At 36.5% G+C, this 23912-nt stretch overlaps 1 protein-coding gene across 2 annotated transcripts; it reads left to right on the top strand.

Annotated features, from left to right (window-relative positions):
* CHODL (chondrolectin) lies at positions 1–23912 on the top strand. 2 transcript variants are annotated; one of them, XM_075543409.1, is made up of 6 exons: positions 1–79; positions 10712–11021; positions 11534–11691; positions 17715–17801; positions 19866–19968; positions 23812–23896. In XM_075543409.1, the coding sequence occupies exons 1-6, from the start codon at positions 1–3 to the stop codon at positions 23894–23896; spliced, it is 822 nt and encodes a 273-aa protein (XP_075399524.1). The 2 variants fall into 2 exon arrangements, with proteins under 2 accessions (XP_075399524.1, XP_075399525.1); XM_075543410.1 differs by lacking the exons at positions 1–79; positions 19866–19968 and having other exon boundaries at positions 10756–11021; positions 23812–23912.

Here is a 23912-nt window from a genome sequence, read left to right as displayed (position 1 = left end):
ATGAGCCCCGTGGTGTCTCTGCTGCTGGGCATGGCGCTGCTCTGCGCACAGGGCGCCTTCTGCAGACGGGTCGTCAGCGGTGAGTCCTGGGTCGCCAGCCTAGAGATCCGCGGGGGGGGGGGGGGGGGGTGCGGTGGGGTGGGGGTGGGGAGTGGTGCCAGAGGTGTGAGGGCTGTCTCCGGGTGACTTGGGGCAACCTGCCCCAGGGTGGTTTGCGTTCAGAGGCATGGAAACTTCCTCTGGGTGCTTGGTGGCCAGGAAGCCCAGAGAAATGAATTGTCTTATTTATTTTCTCTCCTGCTCCTCCTCCCCTCTCCGCCAATTTTTCCTATAAGTCCGGACTCTGTCCCCCTATCCAAAGTTTCAATGTTTTTGAAACGTTGAGTTAAATGCTTGTGCGAGAAGCTTCTGCTGTGTCTTGAGCAGATTCAGCCACTCCCAGGAATCGCCCCTACCTTCTTTGTAAAAGAGATGGCCACTGGGCAGGGCTTGGCACCCCTCAGGGGATGTGGTAGGTGAGAGGCAGCAGGAATCCAGAGACAGAAGACAGAAGAGTCAATGCAGAAATGCCACCCCCTGTTGGCCTGACTAGACCTCTGCCTCCCTCCAAGCTCCATCAGATGATTTCCTAGACCCGAGCAGCTTGCAGGGTAGGGTGGAGTATTGTAGGGTCCTTCAAGGACCCTCTTATGTGAAGCCTTTGTTCACAGGGACACTGACAAAGATGAGGGCACCAGCAGTTTCATATAAACGGACTCCTTTCCCATGCATTCCCTATTGCACTTCGCCAATCATGCCAACGAATGTCTTGGCCGGAATTGGGTTGAGGTGGGCCTGGCAATGACTGCAGGTGTGGGCACTGCCGAGCCAGTGTAAGCAAAGGGGACCAAAATTGGCAAGCTTCCCAGAGTTCTCTGATTTTTTTTCTTCTTTAACTTTCACCATTCTATTGTGGAGCAATTTATTTCATATACACTCTTCTTTACTTTCTAAAAAGGATGTTGACTCTCTATAGGTTAATATGTGAATAATTTGGGCTTAACTTTTGCCATGATCATTGAGGTGTGACGACAAATATGTGTTGGCAACCCATAAGTGTGTATTTAAATGTGGAATTTTTTGTCCTACACATTGTTATTATTGCTTCTTTTAATGTAAAAAAACAATTCTTTTTTTCACATTTTGTAAATCTGTCGAACAGGTGTTTATAGAGGAAGGTAGAAGACAGACAACAGCAATTTAATCAGTGTGAAGCCAGACCTTTAGAATCTGACATATTAAACTTAATTGTTACTGATTCTCCCCTGGGCAACTTGTAATGTTCTTTATCTTCAGAATATAATCCTTCAATGTCTAATTTCTAATCACCCTCCACTAACTTTCTGTCTGGGTCCTCTGGAGACATTGGGCATTAAGAAATATAATTTTGAAATGCATGCTTCTTTGATGTTTAGTAAGAAAATAAGACTTGTAAAGTTTATGAATGGAAATTTCACAATTTTGAGTACGATATTATAGAAATCATGGTAGTATTTTTTACTCTAGCCTCAATTTAGCTATGAAGAAAAAGTTCACTATGAATATACACTCCTCTGAATGTGTACATTACCTGTCTGTCACTCAGTGAATAGAAGAAGCATACGTGCACATGAGTGAAAACTGGAGAGTATACGCTGAACAAAAGGTGTTTTTAAAACAAATGAAAACTTTCATGGAGTTAAGCAGAGTCATTTCCTCATAGTTTTGTTATATGCCTTAAGTTTTGCAAGAAGAAAAAAACATACCTATACTAAATCTAGGACTTAAAATAGTTGTGTTTAAAGTCTGTGTTCAATTACAACATATCTTCCTCCAAGCCTTTTCCCATGTTTTCTGATTGAATATTTATAGTTATCTTGTAGATGACATCTGGAAAATGTCTAATTGACTGAACATGATCTATCTAATTTAACATAAATGATGATGCTTAATTCCTATTAAAATAATTACTAAGTTACATTTTTCTTATGAATAATTGAATTATATTTGACTGTGCAAATTCACATTGAAATTTAACAATCTATAAACTGGTTTTCCATTTTGAGCTTCTGAAGGCTATTTTTTAAAGATATATTTCAGCTATATATATGAGATGAGTATCAGGTAACCAACCTAAAGCCTGGCACTGGAGAAACAATAATTTCTAACAGATCTAATGCTTTTCTGGTCCATGTTCAGATTTGAATGTTGCATCAATTTTTTAGACCACCAAGAGACCATTTACCAAATCCCTACTCAGGAGGCTGGGGACTGAAATAGGTCCTTTAGGACCAGGATTAGGAACATCCATACAACAGATGGAACACATTTTCTTTTTTAAAAAATCATTTTATTGGGGGCTGGTACAACTCTTGTCACAATCCATCCATCCATTGTGTCAAGTACATTTGTACATTTGTTTCCCTCATCATTCTCAAAACTTGAGCTCTTAGTATCAGCTCCTCATTTTCCCCTCCTTCCCTGCTCCTCCCTCCCCAATGAACTCTTGATAATTTATAAATTATTAGTTTGTCATATCTCACACCGTCTGACATTGCTCTTCACCCATTTTTCCATTGTCCGTCCCCCAGGGAGGAGGTTACATGTAGATCCTTGCATAGGTTCCCCCTTTCTCCAGGATAGATGGTGGACATTTTCTATTTATTAACTTTCAACAAAACAATTTTAGTAGGAGAGATAGGATAACAAAATACTCACTTGCCTCATGAAAAAATAAAGCCATCCCAAAATAAGTTCCCCTAGATATCGCTTATTTTAATACTTTAAAATATTCAATAAAATACTTTTCAATAAATTACTTTTTCAAAGGTTCAGGGACTTTATTTATTAAAAAAGATAAAAATCAGATATCAAAAGCATTTTGAATTATATCAACATTAAACTTTTTAATATTTGGCAGTAATAAAAGTATTCTTATTTTGTAGGTATGTCACCATCATTATGTGTGATGTTTTATTGTGCAATAGTGAAAGATAACCATGATGGTAATAATCCAAGAATATTTGCTGAGTTTATGATTCTAACTTGGGAACGTCTTTTAGAATCTTAGACCAAGACTCATTCGTTGCTGCACACTATTGTGTGCAGAATTATGGAGCCATATTAACTCAATTTGTTGAAATAACCCATAAGTTGTGACATCATCTATAGAACAAAAACTTATTTATAGAATATGGATAAATGTAGAAAGGAAAACTAGAAAATTCAGGTTTCCTAGTTGGGAGGAAAATGTTTAAAGGAACAACTTATGCTTTTAACACGTGAAAGGATTTGAATAATTTGTTTCTTTTTACTATTCCCTCTTTTCTTTGTAGTGAGCACAGAAGGGATCCTCAAACCGTTTCTTGTAGGAAAATGGCACTAGGTGGATTCCAATGAACTTTATTATGCATTAATTTAAACTGATTAAAATTGCCATGCATTTTATCTTGGAAACTTGGGGATATAGAGAAATTTCTTTTTATCCTGAAGACACCCCAGATTTTTACAAATTCATGTCTGGTAACCAGTAGCTGATAGCGTAATGTAATAGCAAAGAATGGACAAGAATAAAAGCTTGGCATGTCTTGGTCTAGGAGAATATTCCATGACATCATCAAAAGCATAAAGTGATGACAGTGCAGTTTTCAAAGATGCAATTACTTTAAGTATTTCTTAGGCAAGAGAGGAAGACATTAATCATAGTACCAGTCATTAAATAAGCTACACACTTTTCATAGCTTTTCATAGCCGTTATATTTAACTGCAGCTTACCATCATTGGATGGCTTTGTTAACTCTTTTTCCAGGGGATGGAAATATTGATAGCATTAGTTATGTATATATATGTGTAGGACAGGCATTTTTATACAGTATCACATAAGCTATTTCATATCATACAGTATCTTTGAATCAGCTGCTGAAAGCATGGCCACTGCTCTTCCAGGGTTCCTGGTAAAAGGTCACGTGTTATAAAATGCACACACAAGAGGCAGTATTTAGAGAGAGGCCCAAAGTCAAAATCCAACCTGATGTTCTCCCTAATAATTTTTTCTATATGTGACAGCTTTCTGCGCAAGGCATTTTGCATGCAGGTGGATGGTTCTGCATGCCTGCTAGGCCAAATTGTTTCTTCTTTTCTTTAAAAATGGATTTATTTCTTTGATTCTTTTTATGCTCTTATTGGTATTTCAATGAGGCCTAGAAAGGTGACTAAAGTCATACTATTTTTTAACTGGGAAAAAATCTATTTGAACTTTGTTTGCTTCATTTGGAAAATAAAAGAGAAGCATTTAAAAAAAACACAAGGAGTAGGTCTGAAACTCTGGAATAGAACATTTCCTGCCATCTATTTGTGTCTGAGTCATAGCAACCCTGGGATGAAGTTGTCCATTATTACCTCTGTATCTGAATATTCTGCTTCAGAAAGTCCACACCTCCTCAGGCACAAGATCACAATGAAATCTTAGCTACCAAGTTATCAATACTGTTGGATGCGAATAATTCTAATCTGGCATGCATAGAGAGGTGTCCTTGGAGGGCAAACATGTTTAAGTGCTCCATTACCAAGAAAGAGACTGGCAATTAAAATCCTCTAAAGGCATCTCAGAAGAAAGGCCTGGCCGTCTACTTTAGAAATATTAAATTTTCAACCATTGAAAACTCCATGGAGCTCCATAGCCACTGATCTCATAGTTGTTGTGTTTGGTTAACATGCATACTGTTGATAAATCAGTCCCACTCTTTAGGAATGCTTTCCTGGTAGAAAAACATGTGAGTCATACATGATGGCAACATCAAATTGTGGTTACAGTCATGGACTTGGAGCCAGACTACCTGTTTCTGAATTCAAGATGTTCCATCTATGAACTGCACTTATTTTCTATGCCCCAATCGCCTCATTTAAGAGTGGAACACAGTTGCTGAAGGATTGAAGGGACTAAGATAGAGTGGGGTAGGTTGTACCCTGCAGAAGGGTACAGGCCCAAAGGGAACTTAGTTGGGAAAGTCCTGTGCTGGAAGTTGAGGCTTCCTGGAGGATAAAGAAACCTTTTCTCATTCATAAACCTTCTACCTGTTTATAAAGCAGCACTAGTGGCATGATTGTTCTGAGTTGGTCTGCTAACGGTCAGCAGTTCAAAACCAGCAAGAGAAAGATAAGGCTTTCTACTCTTGAAAAGTTTTACAAAACCCCATAGGGACATTTCTCACATACCTGATAAGGGACTTTTGAGTCAGCATCTACTCTATGGCCGTGAGTTGCTTTTGAGCTATTTATAACCAGGTAAAACAGCAGTAAGAAAGAACCCGAATCCCTGTTATTATTGCGTTGACTGGTGAAGCTCTGAGTGTCAGAATAGAACTGCTCTCTTCTGGGTTTCCTAGGACTAATTTTTGAGAAGTACACCATCAGCCAAGTCTTTTTTCTGAAGTGGCTCTGGATAGACATCAACTTCCAACATTTTGGTTAGCTGTTGAACGTATTCATCATTTATACATTCTGGGGCTCCATCTATCACTTTTTCATTTTTCTAAAGTCTTGTATTGTGCCAGCAGGTAAACTCTGATCCTCTGTAAACTCTGGAGAAATGTAAGATGGTTATTTCTTTTAAATTCATAATCACTCACTTTATAGGTAAACTAGCTGAGGTCATGAAAGCGTAAGTAATGCTCCTGGGTACAATCATTAAACATATATCTAAATTATTAACATATATGTTTAAATGTTTATGTTAAATTATAAGCATATATATAAAACGAAGCTAAGTTCTCTTGGGTTGTTTATTGGAATTCCTGAGTCACCATTGCTTCTTTTACCATTTATTATTCAGATCTCATTTTTCAATAATAGAATAAAAAAAGAATTTCATTTCTTCTCAGAAAGTGTATAGTGGATAGATAATGGATGAGTGGGACTTGCAGCTTGCATAATCCATAAAGAAATCCAAGGCAGGAAGGTGTGTTCCATCAGACTGGAGCATTGCACTGTGCAATTAACTGCATTAGGACATCTTTGTTGTAACCATAAAATTTTATTGCTATGCATTTTTTTAGAAAAATATGAAAAAGTTGCTTTAAGATTTTGAACACTGCAAGAATACTTAGAAGAAGTAGCATTCTTTAATTTTCTAGTTAAATTGCCTTGGCATACTAGAAGAAGCTATATCATCTACCATATTGTGTTATAAATATTTTTATCTGTGTAATTTGAGAGGCCTAAGAAAACATTATGATAAAGAACACTCATTCTTTGAGAGTTCTCGTAATGCATCCCAGTTCACTCAGTCTGACTTGATAATTTAGTTAAAGATCTACAACTTCAAGAAAATATAGAACTCATATTATATCAAAGCTGATGAAAAATATAATGTCTCAATATATAATTTAATAAGGATAACATGATAACAGTGTAAGGCATATAGGAGCGTTTTATTACTCTCATAGCTGAGGGCTCAGTTATCAGAATGTTAAAACACACAATGCCAAATAAAGCCAAATCCCAGGTTTCTTTTCCTACTCAGGAAGAAAAAGTAAACTGCCATGACTTTATGAGTTTGGGCCAGCTTTTACATCATTGCCAGAAACTTTTAAAATGCTGCCAACATTGAGCTCTGAAACAATTTTCATGGCTAAGAAACAGAGGCAAAGTTATCTACTCAGGGAAATGGTAGCAGAATCTTAAGCGCGATAGTGAGGTAACTGCAGAATGTAGTAGGGACACTGCAGATTATTCACATAAAAGTGCATGAGCATGTTTATAGATGCGTGCCTACACGCATGTGCATGTTTGATGGAAACACTACTGATGAGCATTTCATGGCCCTGTGTATTTCAGTGCAGAAAGAATATATATCGATACATATGTAAGAATTACTGAGCTGCAAATAGATCCTCTCTGTCTCTGTGATTTTTTCCAGTTAGCTTCAGGAGCTCCTCACGGGTTTGTAGTCTCCTAGATGGGCACCGGTTTCCTGTTTCTTTCATAATTAAACAAACTCTCACCTGATGTTACTTAATACGGACACTAGCTGGCATGGTATCTTATATTAATGAATAAACTATAATTTAAAAATCCAAGTCACTGCTCTTGAGTCAGTTTTGACCAATTAAAACCCGTCATAGAGCTTCTAAGACTCTCAAGCTTTTATGGGAGTACACAGCCACTTTATTCTCGCAGGGAGTAGCTGGGAGGTTTGAACTGAAAACCTGGGCTTAGCAGTCCAATGCCTAGTCATCGGACTGATAAAAAGTTAACCTAGTGCAATGGTTCTCAGCCTGTGGGTCACGACCCCTTTGGGGGTCGAATGACCCTTTCACAGGGTCGGCCAAGACCATGGGAAAACGTATATTTCCGGTGGTCTTAGGAAGCGAGAACCGCGTGGTGCCTCTGTCTCCAGGCGGGTCCGCCCACATGCAGAGACACCCACATGCAGAGACGCCCACATACGAGTACCTGGCATGAAGACTGTTACCCATGCTGCACCATGCTTCCAGACAACATTTCCTTTATTTGTCATTAGAAATAAATCTTCACAATATATAATTACATGTTGTTTTCGTGATTAATCACTATGCTTTCTTTATGTTCAATTTGTAACAATGAAAATACATCCTAGAACAAAAAGAAAATGCATTCTGCATATCAGGTATTTACATTACGATTCATAACAGTAGCAAAATTATGAAGTAGCAATTTATGGTTGGGGGTCACCACAACATGAGGAACTGTATTAAAGGCTCACGGTATTATGAAGGTTGAGAAGCAGTGCCTTAGTAGAATAAACAGTACCACTCTATCAGTAGTATAGATTTCAAAAACTTTGTGGAGAAATCCATCACCTTTAATTCCATTATCCCACAAACTCTTTGAAGGCCCTCCTGTGATTGTCAAGGAGCTCCAGTGAGAGACGAGGTACAGCACTCAGCGGCTCACCTCACAAGCAGTGTTTTGAATCAACTGTCTCAGCAAAAGTATACCAGAACCTCTGTGGACAGTTTGTTCCTATCGAATTGCTATGAAGTGGCGTCAATCTGATGCAGTGGGTTTAGTTTGGGTATGTGGATCTCAGAATACTTAGTTAATCCGGGAGATAGTCTACTGAAGAATTCATCTAAATATAAAATTTGGAAGAGACCGTTTTCCCTTGATTTCACAGAATGGGAAAGGAAGGAGTCATGATTGTTCTTTGGGAAGATTAGCCTTTCCTGAAGTGAGGAAATTGCTTCAAGCAGATTTTCATTAACAGAACTTTTCTGGGAATTAGGGCAACACTTGTTTGCCAGCTGTTGTAGTTGTGCTGTTCTTTCAGCACGAGCTACTGCTTCTGCTGAGTTTCACCCAACCAGGCACAGTCATTGCAAACACATGGAAGTGACCACAAAATGTAAAACACTGGGTAAAATTATTTGTAAGTAATATTTTATTTGTATTAGAGTCCGCCATTGGGATCTCTGTTATCATCTCTCAAATATTTTTTTCCAGGCTGTAATTTCTTTCACTATAGTTTGTGATTAATTCCTGGATATATCATTTATACAAGCACTCTATTTTTCATTAGCAATTAGTGGGCTGATTCATTTGTGTTATTCAGTGCATTCCTCCTGGGTCCAGATCACAATTACTGAGATGGAGAGGAAACTGGCAGGCTGTTGTGCATTGCTGGGCTCTTAGCAGATGGTGTCATATCGTGAATGTCTATCACTTAAATTCTGGTGTGAGGTTAATGACTTTCCACTGATTTCTGTTCCCTCCCGCCTTTGAGTGTCATCATAGGCCATTAATTGTTAATTCTGGGGAGGGAGGGATGTGATACTGATGGTGAGTCACAGTGTGACATACTGCACTGAAGAGTACCAAACCTGAATAATTTATTTTTTAGCCAGTGTTCAGCTACAATAGCACCTCATACTGCTGACAATTTCCTCTATTGACTACAAAATTAAACATGATAAAAAAAACCCTCAGTTTCCCATAAACTTAATATTTTGCAGATGAAGTTTAGGAAAGCAGAAAAGTAGGACCTTAATTTTTAGCCTAAGGTTATTCATCATAATTTGATATACAATATATGACTCCATTTTCAAAGGGGAAAAAGGAAAATCTGAGTCCAAGAAAGCAGGGAAGGCAGGAGGTTGAAAGTAAGGAAGCTACAGAGAAAGGATCTGTGTGTCCTTTTAAAAAAGTTGGTAGGTGAGACAAAAAGAAGCAAAATGATTGCAATGAATATGCCAGTGTAAAGCAAAACAGAATGACTATTTCTGAAATTACTTCTATAATCATGCATGTTCAACTGTTACAGGGAGAGAATGTAAAAAATAGAAATATAATTAAAAACAAAAATATTAAAAAAAACAACCTAGAAATTCCATTTCTGGTAGAGTCAATTTAATAGAATTAGTGATAGACTATAATATAAATATACATATAATGTTTTGTATATAATTATATATGCATATGTGTATGGTTGTATTAAGACCCCAAATAACCCACCTAATTTCAAAGCATTAAATTATATACATTTATATTTAAAATGTCTATTTAAATATATTTAAAATATAAAATTTTTATATTTAACATATTTAAAATTAAAAATAAAATATGTCATAAAAACAAAGTTTTATATTAAAATTAAAACTTTATATTTAAATATAATATTTATATTTGAATACATTTATATTTAAATCTATATTTCAAAATATATTTTATATTTAAAATATAAAATTATATTTAAAAGAACATATAGTTTATATTTAATATATAAAATATATAAACTTATGTATTTAAAATATAAAATTATTTTTTACTTTTATATTTAAAATATACAGAATTTATTTGTTTGTTTATGTAATTTGTTTTCTGGTGTTAAATGTGGGGATTTCCATTTTATTTGAGGTCCATTTAGAAGAGAAAAGACATTGACTTAGAAGTTGGAATTCACATACCATATTCCAACAAGTTAGAACCTATTCAGATATTTGGTAATGAGATGTTTTTTCAAAGATAATAAGTACTCTAGAAGTCTAACTTGACAATTCTAATGTATTATTTCCTGAGTAACTTAATTACCTTGGTTCTGATCTCCTGCTAGCTATCAATTTTAGTCCTTTTGATCACAAACATAAAAATATATAAGCAAATAAATATATCTTAAATTTTCCACTTTGTATCTTCTTAACATTTTCTGTAAAATTACTTTTTACTTTGCCTGTGATTGATGAGTAAATTACACTATAAATTATTATTCTGCTTTCATAATTCTGATGGTTTAGGTCATTTACCTGTGGATACATGTGATTTTTCTTTAGCAATTTTACCTCCTATTGTAGCCAGTTTGGAAAACTTAAATTGGAAAATATCTAATCTAATATAGAAGACTTTGACTGTACTGACAAGAAAAAATCTAATGTAGAAGAGATTGACTCAATAATATTAATAATACAATACAGTAATAACAATATGAATAATAACAAATTCATGTTGTCCTGTGTTTAAAGTTTATGTTACAAATTTACCAGAGAATCATTTTTATTTTATAAATTAAGTAGCAAGCAAGCAAATGAAATTTATGACATGATTCGATGGGAGAATCATTCGTGATAGACAATTTCCTGTTTCCACTGGTTCTTTGATCTTAATTCTTAGCATTATGAATATACTTCAGATCATTTATTTATTAACATCCTTTCTTTTTCAGGACAAAAAGTGTGTTTTGCTGATTTAAAGCACCCATGCTACAAAATGGCCTACTTCCATGAACTGTCCAGTCGAGTGAGCTTCCAGGAGGCTCGCCTCGCTTGTGAGAGTGAGGCAGGCGCCCTCCTGAGCCTTGAGAATGAAGCAGAGCAGAAGTTAATAGAGAGCTTGTTGCAAAACCTCACAAAACCTGGAACAGGTATTTCCGAGGGTGATTTCTGGATAGGACTCTGGAGAAATGGAGATGGACAAACATCTGGTGCTTGCCCAGATCTCTACCAATGGTCTGATCAGAGCCAGTCGCAGTACCGGTGAGTATACATGCTAAGGAAGGTGGTTGGAGATCCCCAGAAAGAAGAAACTCTCCTAAAACTGATCAGGATAACGATCGCACAACTCCTTTTATATGTTTGTGCTGTAGATTTGTGTGATATGTGAATTATTTTTTTTTTTCAAAATTAATAAGAGAAAATTTCTTAAAAGAAATTGGCCTGCACTCTGAAGGACTCTGGAGTCCCGTGCTGGTGCAAACAGGTAATGCATTCAGCTGAAATGCTGGAGGTTCCAATCTACCCAGAGGCGTCTTAAAAGAGAGGCCTTGCACTCTACTTAAAAGGCAGCCATTGAAAACTCTACATAACACAGTACAACTTTGACACTCATGGGGTTATCATGAATTAGAATTGACTCAATGCAACTGGTTGGATGGCAAAGTCTAGAAAGAGTAAGGAGAAGTTCTGTTATGTGGAGAGGATATCAGAAAGCCAGGCAATGTCAGTCAGAGGGAATGTTTGCAAGCATTTCTGTTCTTGGATATTTTCAGAAATTGGTACACCGATGAACCTTCCTGTGGAAGTGAAAAGTGTGTCGTGATGTATCATCAACCAACTGCCAATCCTGGTCTTGGGGGTCCCTACCTTTACCAGTGGAATGATGATAGATGCAATATGAAGCACAATTATATCTGCAAATACGAACCAGGTAGGCTCGTTCTATCATAAGTAGGAATAGTAGCTTCTCCACACATTGGTTTATAATGGTTTTGTTTCTGTCCTTTGGCTTTCACTTTTTTTGCTGAGAGAAATGAAGTTACTTTCACTCAATGTACTTAAGAGGATTGAATATGTTATCGATAAAAGTGCACAATGAGTTAAATGGAAGGGAGTACAGACACATCTGGAACACTATGAAGGCAAAACTGTGTATTTTTGTAAACATATTTTAGGAACATATATTTGATATCTTAAACATTTAGTATAAAGCAAGGAAATGGGTATGCCACCAAAGCACCTGAGGATTTGCACATCTGACTGATAACTCTTTAGGTGATTTTGCTGTGTATTCAAGGATATAAATAACCTTTTTCCTGGAACATTGCTTTATCATTTCATGACATAATACTAGGCATACAGTCATCAGTGAAAGAGAGATGATGGTTCACTGCAGCATAGAGACTAAACCTAGGGACATATGACATGGTCTTCCTAAGATCTTCCTTCTCATTTCATGCCTCTTTGGTTAGCTCTTAACGTCCCTGGGTAAGGCAAACAGTTAAGTCCACAGCTAACTAAAAGGCTGGCAGTTCTCATCCACTCAGCTATGTTGTACAAGGCAGTATAGAGATCTAATTCAAGGTCACAGCCATTGGAAAGCTTATGGATTGCAATTCTTGTCTGATACACAGTGGATTGTCTGAGTGTAAGGATCAACTCGATTCTAGTGTCCTACCACATGTAGCAAATTGGAAGATTACATTTATCTGACTTCCACCGGCATAATTCCCTGTTGAGATGGTAAATTTGAAATATTTTTAATAAGATAGCTCAACTGAATTGATATTTGACCAAAAGAGTAACTGGTCAGAACTCTGGAACTTTTTTAATCATTCAAGAAACTCAAATCAGTTATATGGGTTTTGTGATATCCCCCTCCTGTCCCGTTTTTCTGCTTCTGTGTTTGAAAGTGTCAATTTAAGTCTTCTGAAAGGCTGTCTGACTGACCTCATAATATGTGCTCGGGGGAGGCAATTACAATGAAGTACTGCTGTCCCTGCTCTTTTCCGATTATGTGATTTAAGCACAGGTATTATTTGGATCAGGCTTGTCCTTCTCTTACAATTATCTTTCTCTTGAGAATGTTAGCCAACATTTTACATCTCTGGTGACTTTATTCTTTCACTCCTTTGGATGCTAAATCCATCATTACACTATTGAGAACTTTTGAGAAACGAATCTGTTGTGTACTTATGCTTTCTTTCTCTTTCCGTTTTTCCCTCCTTGGAAAAATGTTAAGTTGAAATTCTCTTAAATTTTAAATTTGTGACAGTGTATTTCAAATTATTTTAATGGAGCATGCTATATGTGCTCGTTATACAGCACTACACTTTCATTTTTTAAAAACTCTTTCATGGACTTTTTTATCCTTCATATATTTATTTTTTCATTCCAGTGTGCCTCCTTTTAAAAACACTATGGTCTTATCTTTAGCTATTATGTATGAGGTACTCTAGGTTTACCTTAGGAGGTCTGGTGGCATAGTAGTTACAAGGTGCGCTGCTAATTGCAAGATCAGTAGTTTGAAACCACTAACTACTCTGCAGAGGAAGGATGGGACTTCGTACTCAAGTAAAGTGTCACAGTCTAGGAAACTCACAGGGGCAGTTCTGCTTTGTACTATAGTATAGCTATGCGTTAGCATGGACTTGGCAGTGAGTTGAAATTAATTATTTTGCTTTTAGGTTTATATTACTCATGAAAGAGCATCCAAAAACATGAAACTATTCTTTATTGTCTCTATTCTACCTATATTTCTCAATTATTCAATACTTCATGGTTTTATGTATTTGTTGTTGGAATATATATATATATATATATATATATATTTGTGCATGAATTCTATTCTTTTAAAAAATTTTAGGTCTTTCGTCTGTATTTTTGTATTTATTTATTTAGTGTCAGCTTTGAAAGCGCTTACAGGGTCATTAAATCCCTTCCTTTTTGCTTAACTTTTAGTGGCGAATGGAGAGGATTCATCAATCTGCATAATTCAAATTCATATACTATAACACTAACCATTTTGAATTTTATACTGCAACTTGACTACAACTAGTGAGTAATTTGAGCTTTGCTCTGCACCCTCTGGCCCCCACACAACACTAAATCCCTTGCAATCAAGTAGATTCTGTTAATTAACCTGTTGCCATGAGTAGATACCACTTCGTGATGACTCATGTACTACGACCCTGGCGGAACTGCCAAGTATGGTTTGGACTACTCACCACAAACTCACCAGTTGAAAACCAATAGCTTCTCCATGGGAGAAAGATTAGGCTATATATTCTTAAAATAATATACAACCTTAGAGATCTTATGAGTCAAAATCAACTGGATGGCAGTGGGTATGGATATACCATTACCACAATGTAGAATGGTTTATAAAACCAGTGTAAAAAAGGTTTTCTTGGTTGTTATCTTAATAGAAACAGGTTTATAGGTAATTTTTTCCTCCACACCACTGGGTAAACTTGAACTATTAACCTCTAAGTTAGTACTTGAGGGTAAATTGCACCATTAAGAAGGAGTGGATTAACCTTCTGCACAGAGTCTCCAGAGCTGTCCCCTGCAGAACTATGGGTCAGTGATGGAACGTCGTGTCTCCTGGTGGGACTGGCCCTACGAGCCTCTCTGTGCATAGGCTGCACAGTGCAGGGATGTTGCCCCTGGGGCTTGGTGGGCCATGAGGAGATTCTCTCTTTCTCTCTTAATTCACTCCTGCCTCCCTCCCTGGGCTTTCCTCTGTACTGTCTTCTCCTGGGGAGGGGTCAACGTAGCTCGGTGAGCCGGCCCTGTCATCCTCTCTGTTAGTCGCTGCTCCATGCCAGTGTATTGCCCTCAAGGCTTGATGCTATGGGGTGGGGTGGGTTTGCTCTCTTCCTTTCCTGTGGAGACATAAACAATACCTTCCCCATGCATCTATTAGTGCCTTGTTCTCCATCACTCTCATTTTTCTCCTTTTCCTTCTCTTTTGCACAGTGGGGTGAAATGAGAAGGGAATGTAACAGGGTATCAAGGGGAGCAAATTAACTAAGTACCCGAGGAATCGTGAAAACAGACTTTTGACTTGGGGGACAGGAATTTGCACCTCGTCAGACTTGATAAGAAAACATACATGTCATCACACAGACCTGGAACTATCGGTCATTTTTCCCCTTGTTTTGATTATTTGTTTTTCTTTTTATTTTGCCCTATGGCTATCTGTATAATATAGCCAGGATTAACAGTCCCAAGGAGAAAACAGTGGGATCACTGGTTCTGGAGGGACATGGAAGAGGAGGGGCTGGTCAGGAGAGTGAGGAGCCAACAAACTCAGATATAAGGGAAAAACAAGAGATCTAAAATTGATTACAAGGCCGGCATAAAATACTTGGTGGGGTTTGATCAAGAGCAATGTGTCTGAGAGGAAATACTGAGAGCTGAATGGAGGGTGAGCATGATAGTGGGATAGGAGGAAGGTTTGAAAGGAAATAGAAGAAGGAAGTAGGAGGCAAATGCTATTTATAGAGGTATAGCATATAGGCATGTATATATGTAAATATATTATTTCATAATGAAAGGAATAGAGGTTAATCTGCATATATTTATAAGTTAAGTATTAAGATAGCAGATGGACTTAGGGCCTCTACTCAAGGCTTTCCTTAACACAAGAAAATTTTGTTCTAATAACCTGGCACTCTGATACTCATCTTCTCCACACTGTCACTGAAGATAAAATGTGTGCATAAGCAAATGTGGTGAAGAAGGTGGATGGTGTCCGGCTCTCAAAAGATATAGCTTCTGGCATCTTAAAGGCTTGAAGTTAAATAACTAGCTATCTAACAGGGAAGCAACAAAGCCCACGTGGAAGAAGCACACCAGCCTGTGTGATCATGAGGTCTCGACAGGATCCGGTATCAGGTAACAAAAGATCCAAAACATACAACTATATAGATACATTTGAGGGAGGTTGGGGTGGAGACCCAAAGCCCAGCTGTGATATTCATACACAGAAAGATTATAAGGAAGGGACGATTCAACCAAGGTGTAGCATATCACTGACAAATCACACATCATTCCTCTAGTTCATGAATGCTCCCCGCCCCACACATCCCCAATCCCCTCTCCAATACCATGACTCAGTTCTACCATTCAAATCTGGCTAGAATGGAAAACATACCACATTGGTACAGTTAAGAGCTCAGGACACATGAAATTCAGGAGAGATAAACCCCCCAGGAAAAGTAGTGGGAGTAGCAATATTATGAGGATAGGGGGATGGTAAGGGAGGTGGAAAGGGTAGAAAGAGGTAACTCATCACCAGGCTGGATAGATAGAACTCCCTGCCCTCCGAAAGGGACAAAAACAGAAGGGAGACAATGGACAGTGTACGATACAAAATAACAATAATATATAATTGATCAAGGAATCCTGAGGATGGGAGGATGGGGGAGGGAGCAGACAAAAGAGGAGCTTATACCAAGGGCTCAAGTAGAAAATGCTTTGGAAATGATGATGGCAACATATGTACATAGATGCTTGACACAGTTGATGTATGGAACATTATACGACATGTAAGAGCCCCCAATAAAATGATTTATTTTTAAAGAAGGACAATTACAGTTAATTCAAGTCACACATGGCCAAATAGGATAACTAATGTTTTCCTATGTGGTGAAATTACTAACGTATATATGAAGAAACAAAAAATATCTAATTTTCTCCTTTTTTATTTGTTAGAGTTTTATGAGTTGCTTATCTAGTCTTTTAGTCTGCTACTGTTATCCAAAGAACTTTTATGGGAATAGTTTTACTGTAATTTTTATATTTAGTAAAATTACATTATGTACTCTTCTTCTTAGACATTAAATGTAGAATATACAGAATTATATTTCTAAATTTTGACTCTTAATCAATAATTGAAATGATTAAAGTTTGCTTAGAATAACCAAATTGAAAATTTTCTGTATTATTTGTCTAGCAAATACCAGTTGAACCTCTATTGGCACGGGTTTGATTAAGTTCTATAATTCTATAGACAAATGAGGATTATGCTAGGTTGGATTTGAAAGCTTTTAATATGTCTGGGTAAGATACATGTAAAAATAAATATTACTATAGTATGTTATATGATTAATGTACAATGGATGGGAAACTTTATGGCTATTTAGAACAATAAAATTATATTTAAAATGCCTTAATATTATGAAGATGATGCAATTATCTTTTTTGTCAAGCCTGAAGAGAATTACAAATCCGAAAGAAATGCTTATTTTTAGCTAGTTCAGTTTATATTTACTGAACTGTTCATTTAAGCAGTATCATATCATGGTAAGAAATGTCAACCATTTTTTAAGATATGCTCAAGTAAGAGATTTCATCTCATCAAACCGACTTGCAAGTCCTGGTTTATTATTCTTTTTAAAGAAGTAGGCCCTATTAGAATGTAGATCTAGGGATGCCAGTATTTGTGCTTCAGAATTTTGTTGCCTGAATTCTTAATTCCAAATATAGGTTACTTATGTTTATCTGTTGATTGTTGTTGCAAAGAGAAACACAAACATCACACTAATTATTAGTAAAGAGACCATCTTTGCATTTTTAAGGTTTTATAAAAACCACATATTCCTGTGCCCCCTAGTCTTGGTTTTCTTTGATTAGCTTTGTCTTTCCTTGCTATTATTGCTGACAGCAAGGTCTGGCTGCAATCAATCATGATCTGTCATTGATAAATAAAACACAGTTTTGAGTTGCAAGGGGGTAATTCACCAACTTGATCTTTTATTAATAGATGATTGAATTTTGACTTTATAGATTTATAAGTCCTCATTAATTTTAAATCCAATATATGTATGTAAACTGTTCGGATATTAAAATGTAATGTTTATATTTATTTATAACATTTTGTTTTATCTACTCTTATGTTTCTATTGTTTTTCATTATTCACGGTGTCTGTACTTTATTATTTACAGAAATTAATCCAACAGCCCCTGTAGAAAAGCCTTACTTTACAAACCAACCAGGAGACCCCCATGAAAATATTGTTGTTACTGAAGCAGGTAATTAGCTCATTGTCTTTAACTCTGTATTAATAGCAACTCAAGCTATCATTTCAAATTTGCGTCAGGTTGACTCCAGTGAAATTATTCCTTCTGTGTGGGAACTGCTGCAGTAGATATGAGTCTCTTGAGTTTTATTTAAGGTTATCACTTTTTGGAATAAGTTAGGGCTAATAATACAAAACTATTTCTGAATAGAAAACTTGGTATATTTTCTTCAGATTTTTCACTTCAAGTGGAAACATCTAGTACTAATTCAGTAATCCACACAAAGCTAAGTAATCCACAAAAAACCTTCATCCCCAGCAACTCCTTCAACAATATGTAGTTATTGGTGTATTCATTGCCTACAAATGGTGGTGTCCTGGTAAATGTTCTGATACTGATTATGGGCAAAAGGTGAGAGAAACAAAATATAAGCCCTCATTTGTAACTGCTGCCCATTTCCTGGTGTACATACTCTGAACTTGGCTGATTTAAACTCCCCACATGAACAGCAAGGATCCCTGGTGGCGTACTGATTATGCGTTGGGCTGCTAATCCAAAGGTTATTCAAAACCAGCAGCAGTATCTTGGGTGAAAGCTGAGACTTTTTACTTCTGTAAAGAGTTACAGTTTCAGAAACCCAGAGGGGCAGCTCTATCCTGGCCAATGAGGTCTCATTAAGTTGGAATCCATGCGAAGGCAAGAAGTGAAAGTCAAAATCAGTGAAAGTCAGCAGTGGGAGCTGAATGAAATGAGTTTTCCCCGACCAGGCTCTGATGCTTCAGGTTAGCACAGCTTGCCAAGGAAGGAAGGTGCAATCCCTGATGGAATTGTAACTTAGTCAGAAATTGAGGTCGTATCAGGTACAGCCTCTTCTCAATTATACCGGTGATAGAGACTCTTGCCAATTATACAGAAACTTTTGTGATTAAAATTTTAAAAATCTATCCACAGGTGATCCAGAACTTATGATAAAGTCGAAACTACTCTTTCCTCCTTAGTTTATATAAGGAAATATAATAGATTTTTAAAGGAAAAGAATATTTCCTAATCCATAAAATGTTTGAAGTCACTTCCTGAAGACAGCAGAGAATGTATTTTAGGGAAGCTGATTATCCCCAAATGCTCTACTCCTGGACCTCAGTACCATGTCCTCTTCTGTGTGGAAAGGAAGTGGGGTGCAGGTAGATAGACAGTTGGTTCTAAGACTAGTCTACTCTGATAAGAATTAAATACATTAATAAAGATGCCAAAGTTTCAATTTGCCAGTGTTATGTGTATTTCTTCAATTTGGTTTTCTTTGTCACTTTTTTAAGTGCCGGATTTTAGAAAATACTTTGTAAATGTATCTTTCTGATTAAGTAACTGTATTAGTAAACCAGTACATTAGTAAATTTTCCTTCTTATAACATTTTAAAAATGTTTAAAATAGCAATTTTAAGTGTATGGAACTCTACCATGGCAGTTCTTGATTTTACTGATATTACCTAGCATTACCAAATGTGATGAAGGATTAAAATATGATTCATTTTAGAATTTAAATTAGGTCAAGACTTTGTCCTTCTGCCTAATGTCTCATGTTTCTGAGTTATGACTTTATTATCAGTTAATATTTATTTATACATATACTTATTCCCACCAACTCTTACACATCACTATGGCTCTCAGTTTAAGATAAATATTTATCCCTCAACATCAGAGCTTTTATGAATAATTATTATTTAATAATTAGAGTTTATTTTATGTGTGTAGTTATTAAATTTATTAATTACATGAGATAGATAAAGTGAATACTCTATTCAGAAAACAAGCCCATATTTGAATTGTAAGCTTACTAATAACAGTTTTGGAAGCATGGCTTTTGTGTTGGAGTGTGGTGACAATTTCAAATGAATTTTTACTAAGATCTGAATATATTATTTGATTATATCACACAGTGTTTTGGGAAAAGACTTGTGATGGCCTGTTTATTGATAATAATTCTATTTAAATTTACATTTGTGGAGAAAATGTATATAAGCATGATGCTAGAACTCTATATCAACTATTTTTGTAAATGAAGATAATTTTCTTTTGTAGGCATAATTCCCAATCTAATTTATGTTGTGATACCAACGATACCATTGCTCTTATTGATACTGGTTGCTTTTGGAACCTGCTGTTTCCAGATGCTTCAGAGAAGGTAAATAATTAACTTATGTAGAGACACAGTGAAAAAGTATTAAGCTGCTTTCTGGAGCTCATTTAAAATATTAGCAGGAAATTAATTATATGCTTACTTCATGTTAAGGAAATTCTGATTTTTATATTTTCCAATCCAACAATTCAACAACTTATACATCTACTACAGAATTCATGGATTATTTTATTTAATGCATATAAGTCATATATACAAATGGTACATTTCTATTTTTGTGTTCAGTTGACAACATGATAGATCATATGAGTTCAACAAGGTTCCATGGGCTCTACAAGGAGTGTGTATCATGGAACTTACATTTGAATGCTGAATGAATAAACTACAACATATACCATATCACTCTCCTGTAGAACCATCAGTGCTAAACCGTGTGCTCAACTTCAAATTATATGGAAGTCTTGATTTTTATGGGTATATGTTGTAATTTGTGCCTTTTTAAATTTCAAGACACAAGCTTCTATTTTATTTCAAAAGTACCTTTTAAGCAGAGTAAATGAAATTACATGCCAAAAAATCCCAGGCACATTTGGGCAAATATTTTTAAATAAAATTATGTGGTAGTCAAATTTCTTAGAGATATTCTGATCTTTACGTCTGCTAATACATGAAAGACTGAAGGAAGTGGAAAATGTTTCCCAAATTTCTATTTGTAGAAAAATGAATATATGAAATATAAGTATCTCTTGCCTATACCTGTGTACATGCTCCTGTTTAGTCTAGATTGGAAGGGGCAGGAATGGGAATAGACATACCAAAACGGTAAGGGGAAGTCCGGGAGAGGTAGAGCGCAAAGGGGGTACCAACTGCAATGATTGGCACATAACCACGCACACCCGTCAGGGCAAGAACAACAGAAACCAGAGGGGAAGGGAGGCAGAGGTCGGAGTAAGATTTGAAAGCAATAAACAATGTACAATCTATCAGGGGCCATGGGAGTGTTGGGGGAGTGGGTGAAGGTGGAAGGGAAAATAGAATTGCTGATCTCAAGGGCTCAATGGAAAATAAATGTCTCAAACAGAACGATGGAATGTATGTACAAATATGTGGGATATAATCGATATATGGTGTGTAACAAGAGTGGTAAGAGCCCCCAATAAAATTTTTTAAAATATGGGTATCAAAAAGGAAACAATTATTAGCTTTAATAACAGTATATGTGCTTAAATAAACTAGATGTCTTTGCCAGCATGTGCTAATGAAAGCTAATCATGAGGTTGCCTCTAACAGGGAAAGACTGACAAATAATGCCATTTTCCTTTTTTGCTTTATTTAATCTTCTTTATCTCCTGAAATATACCCTAAAGAACACACTAAGTAACAACAGTGCCTGGGGGAAAGGACCAAGTTCTAAATGGTTGATATCAATGTTTAAAGGAGTCAAGCTGTATTTTACAAATTTACCGGATATTTCATTTGAAGTATTCTGAGAGATGATAAATTCCAAAAATAATAATGTAGCTTGTACTTTTTGGGTTTCCAATAAATATTAAATTAATATTTATGTTTTCCCTATGGTGTACAAAATAATTACTTTCTTGTTTTAATTCTTATTACTATATATAAAAAAGATCAATTATCATTGTAAAAGCAGTAGAATCGACGATCTAACATTCTGTCTCTTATCTTAGCCAACTTGTTAAAGAAGAACTGTAAGCTACAAATCATTTTTGAAAGGAAACATAATAATAGGTATAATTCATGCATTCCCATTTTAAAGAAATATATATACACTGCCAATTAGTTAAGATTTCCCTAAAGTGTATTGTCTATATTCTTAAATAGTATATTATTGTGGAGATTCTACCCATTCAAAAGTCTTTCAGTGTTTTTTTTACAACTTGAAGATCGTGAAATTTTCACTTGGTTGACATTTTCAGAGGAGATAATAAGCCAAACAGCCTCTTCCAATGGCAGCCTAGTTCTTCATTCGTTCTTAGATCGCATCCTTTTGCTTTCTTCCAGGAGAGCAAGGAGAAACTTCATCAAAGACTCAACTCCATTATCATCTGAGTGCCTTGCAGAAAGCTTAAATTCCAATCTGGTACAAATGATGATTTATATCATTTCATGTCATGATCAAATTAATAACCCCAGTTTCCTAAACTGTAATACTAATCCTATGAAAAAGCCACATGAATAACTTAACCATTAACTTCTAATCACTCTTGAATTTCATGCTTCTTATAATCCTTTCTTAACCTAGTTTCCATTCACGTCGGATGTCATCAAGTCTACAGATGTCTGTACCTACTTATCTGGATCTTGGAAATACCTGCTATGGAAATAATTTTAGCAAGAGGATATTACATTATAAATAATATCAGTAGAGTTTTATTCACACTTAAAAACAAAGTTAAATCAATGCTTTGATGAAATTGCTATGGCTGGGTGTGTATAGGAAATGTTCCCTGTCTTTCTTGGAAGTTCTGCAATGCCGACAGTAGGAGAGGATGGAGAAAGGAGAGAGTCATACCGTGGGGCAGATGCAGGAGTGGGCATGGCGGGGAAGGAGGGAAAAGCACAGCAGAGATACCAGACCCAAAAGCTTGCCATCAAGGTGATTCTGACTCATAGCGAACCTCTAGGGCAAAGTCGAACTGCTCGGAAAGATTTCCTGTCAGACTTTGCAGGACCAGAGAGCGTCATCATTTTCTTTTTCTGGTGGATTTGAACTGCTGACTTTGTTGCTAGCAGCCCAATGCCCAAGCCACAGCACCAGCAGTGCTCCTGATTGATTATGTAGTGATCTGAGTGAGATGATTCTCATGGAACTAGACCAATGGCATCCATCCGACTCTTGACAAATAATGTGTTAGAGGATGGTGCAGGCAAACTTGGCCATGGTCACTTCTGAGCCACATAGGTATTGGACTTTTAATGAAAAGGGGCTTAGAAGACAGCGTTGCTTCAAGGAAGACTAGAAAATATGAGTCTAAATCTGACAAGAGTGTAGTCTAATTCAGCAATTCAGATACTCCCACGTTATAAAGGCCTGAATCTTCTATTGAACTACATTGGTTTCTGAAATTGAGATAAAGTGAAACTTTCAGTGATCAAATAACTTTACAGAACGGAAAACCTGATAGGAGGCCTGAGCTGGCCTTTTTAACCAGCACAGAGTCCAGGGTATTGCAAATCGTTAATGCTCTCTTCTGAGCACAGGATTGGATGCTTAAGTCCCGTCAGAGGTAATTTGGAAGATCTCCTGGAGATCTACTTGTGAAAACCAGCCACTGAAAGCCCTGTGAGACTCAATACGACTCGGGTCCACTTGGGGTTACCACGAGTTGGTACAGCCTCTGCAAAGATTAGTTGCCACTTAATACAAAACTATCATTTTGATGATTTGACATTACATTTAGCACACATCAGTGACAGAATACATCAAAAATCAATGCTTGAAGAAAAGGAAGATGTATTAATGATTAAAGTGAAAATGATACTATATCAGAAATCTCTCTCTCTCTCTCTCTCTCTCTCTCTCTCTCTCTCTCTCTCTCTCTCTCTCTCTCTCTCTCTCTCTCTCTCTTTCTCTCTCTCTCTCTCACCTTTCTTCCCTCCCTTCCCACTCTTACACAGGTGTGTGTGTGTGTGTCTAAACTCCAAATTATTGAGAACCAAATATGAAAAGATGCATTTTTCATCATTTCATAGAAACTGCTCACCAACTTCCTACACCTGGTTAATGTAGGCTTTTTTTGTAGGAAGGAAAAAGAAAATATGCTGGTGAGAAGGGCCCTTTATAAATGAGGGTCTGAGATCTCTCTATTTCAAATGTTATGTGAAGTCTCGTATACTGAAGGTGCTGCTTCTTATCTTTTTCAGTAAAGGAAGAACAAAAACAAGCCCAAACCAGTCTACATTGTGGATTTCAAAAAGCACCAGAAAGGAGGGTGGCATGGAAGTATAATAAGTCATTGACTTGA

Source organism: Tenrec ecaudatus, chromosome 2, assembly GCF_050624435.1.
Source record: "Tenrec ecaudatus isolate mTenEca1 chromosome 2, mTenEca1.hap1, whole genome shotgun sequence".
Taxonomy (NCBI): Eukaryota; Metazoa; Chordata; class Mammalia; order Afrosoricida; family Tenrecidae; genus Tenrec; species Tenrec ecaudatus.
Note: the sequence above shows the minus strand (reverse complement) of the source record. Positions and strands in the feature narration are given on the sequence as shown.

Coding starts and splice junctions, on each gene's coding strand:
- CHODL (XM_075543409.1), top strand. CDS start 1: ATGAGCCCCGTGGTGTCTCTGCTGCTGGGCATGGCGCTGCTCTGCGCA. Junction 80..10,711: donor CTGCAGACGGGTCGTCAGCG/GTGAGTCCTGGG, acceptor TTTCTTTTTCAG/GACAAAAAGTGTGTTTTGCT. Junction 11,022..11,533: donor CAGAGCCAGTCGCAGTACCG/GTGAGTATACAT, acceptor GGATATTTTCAG/AAATTGGTACACCGATGAAC.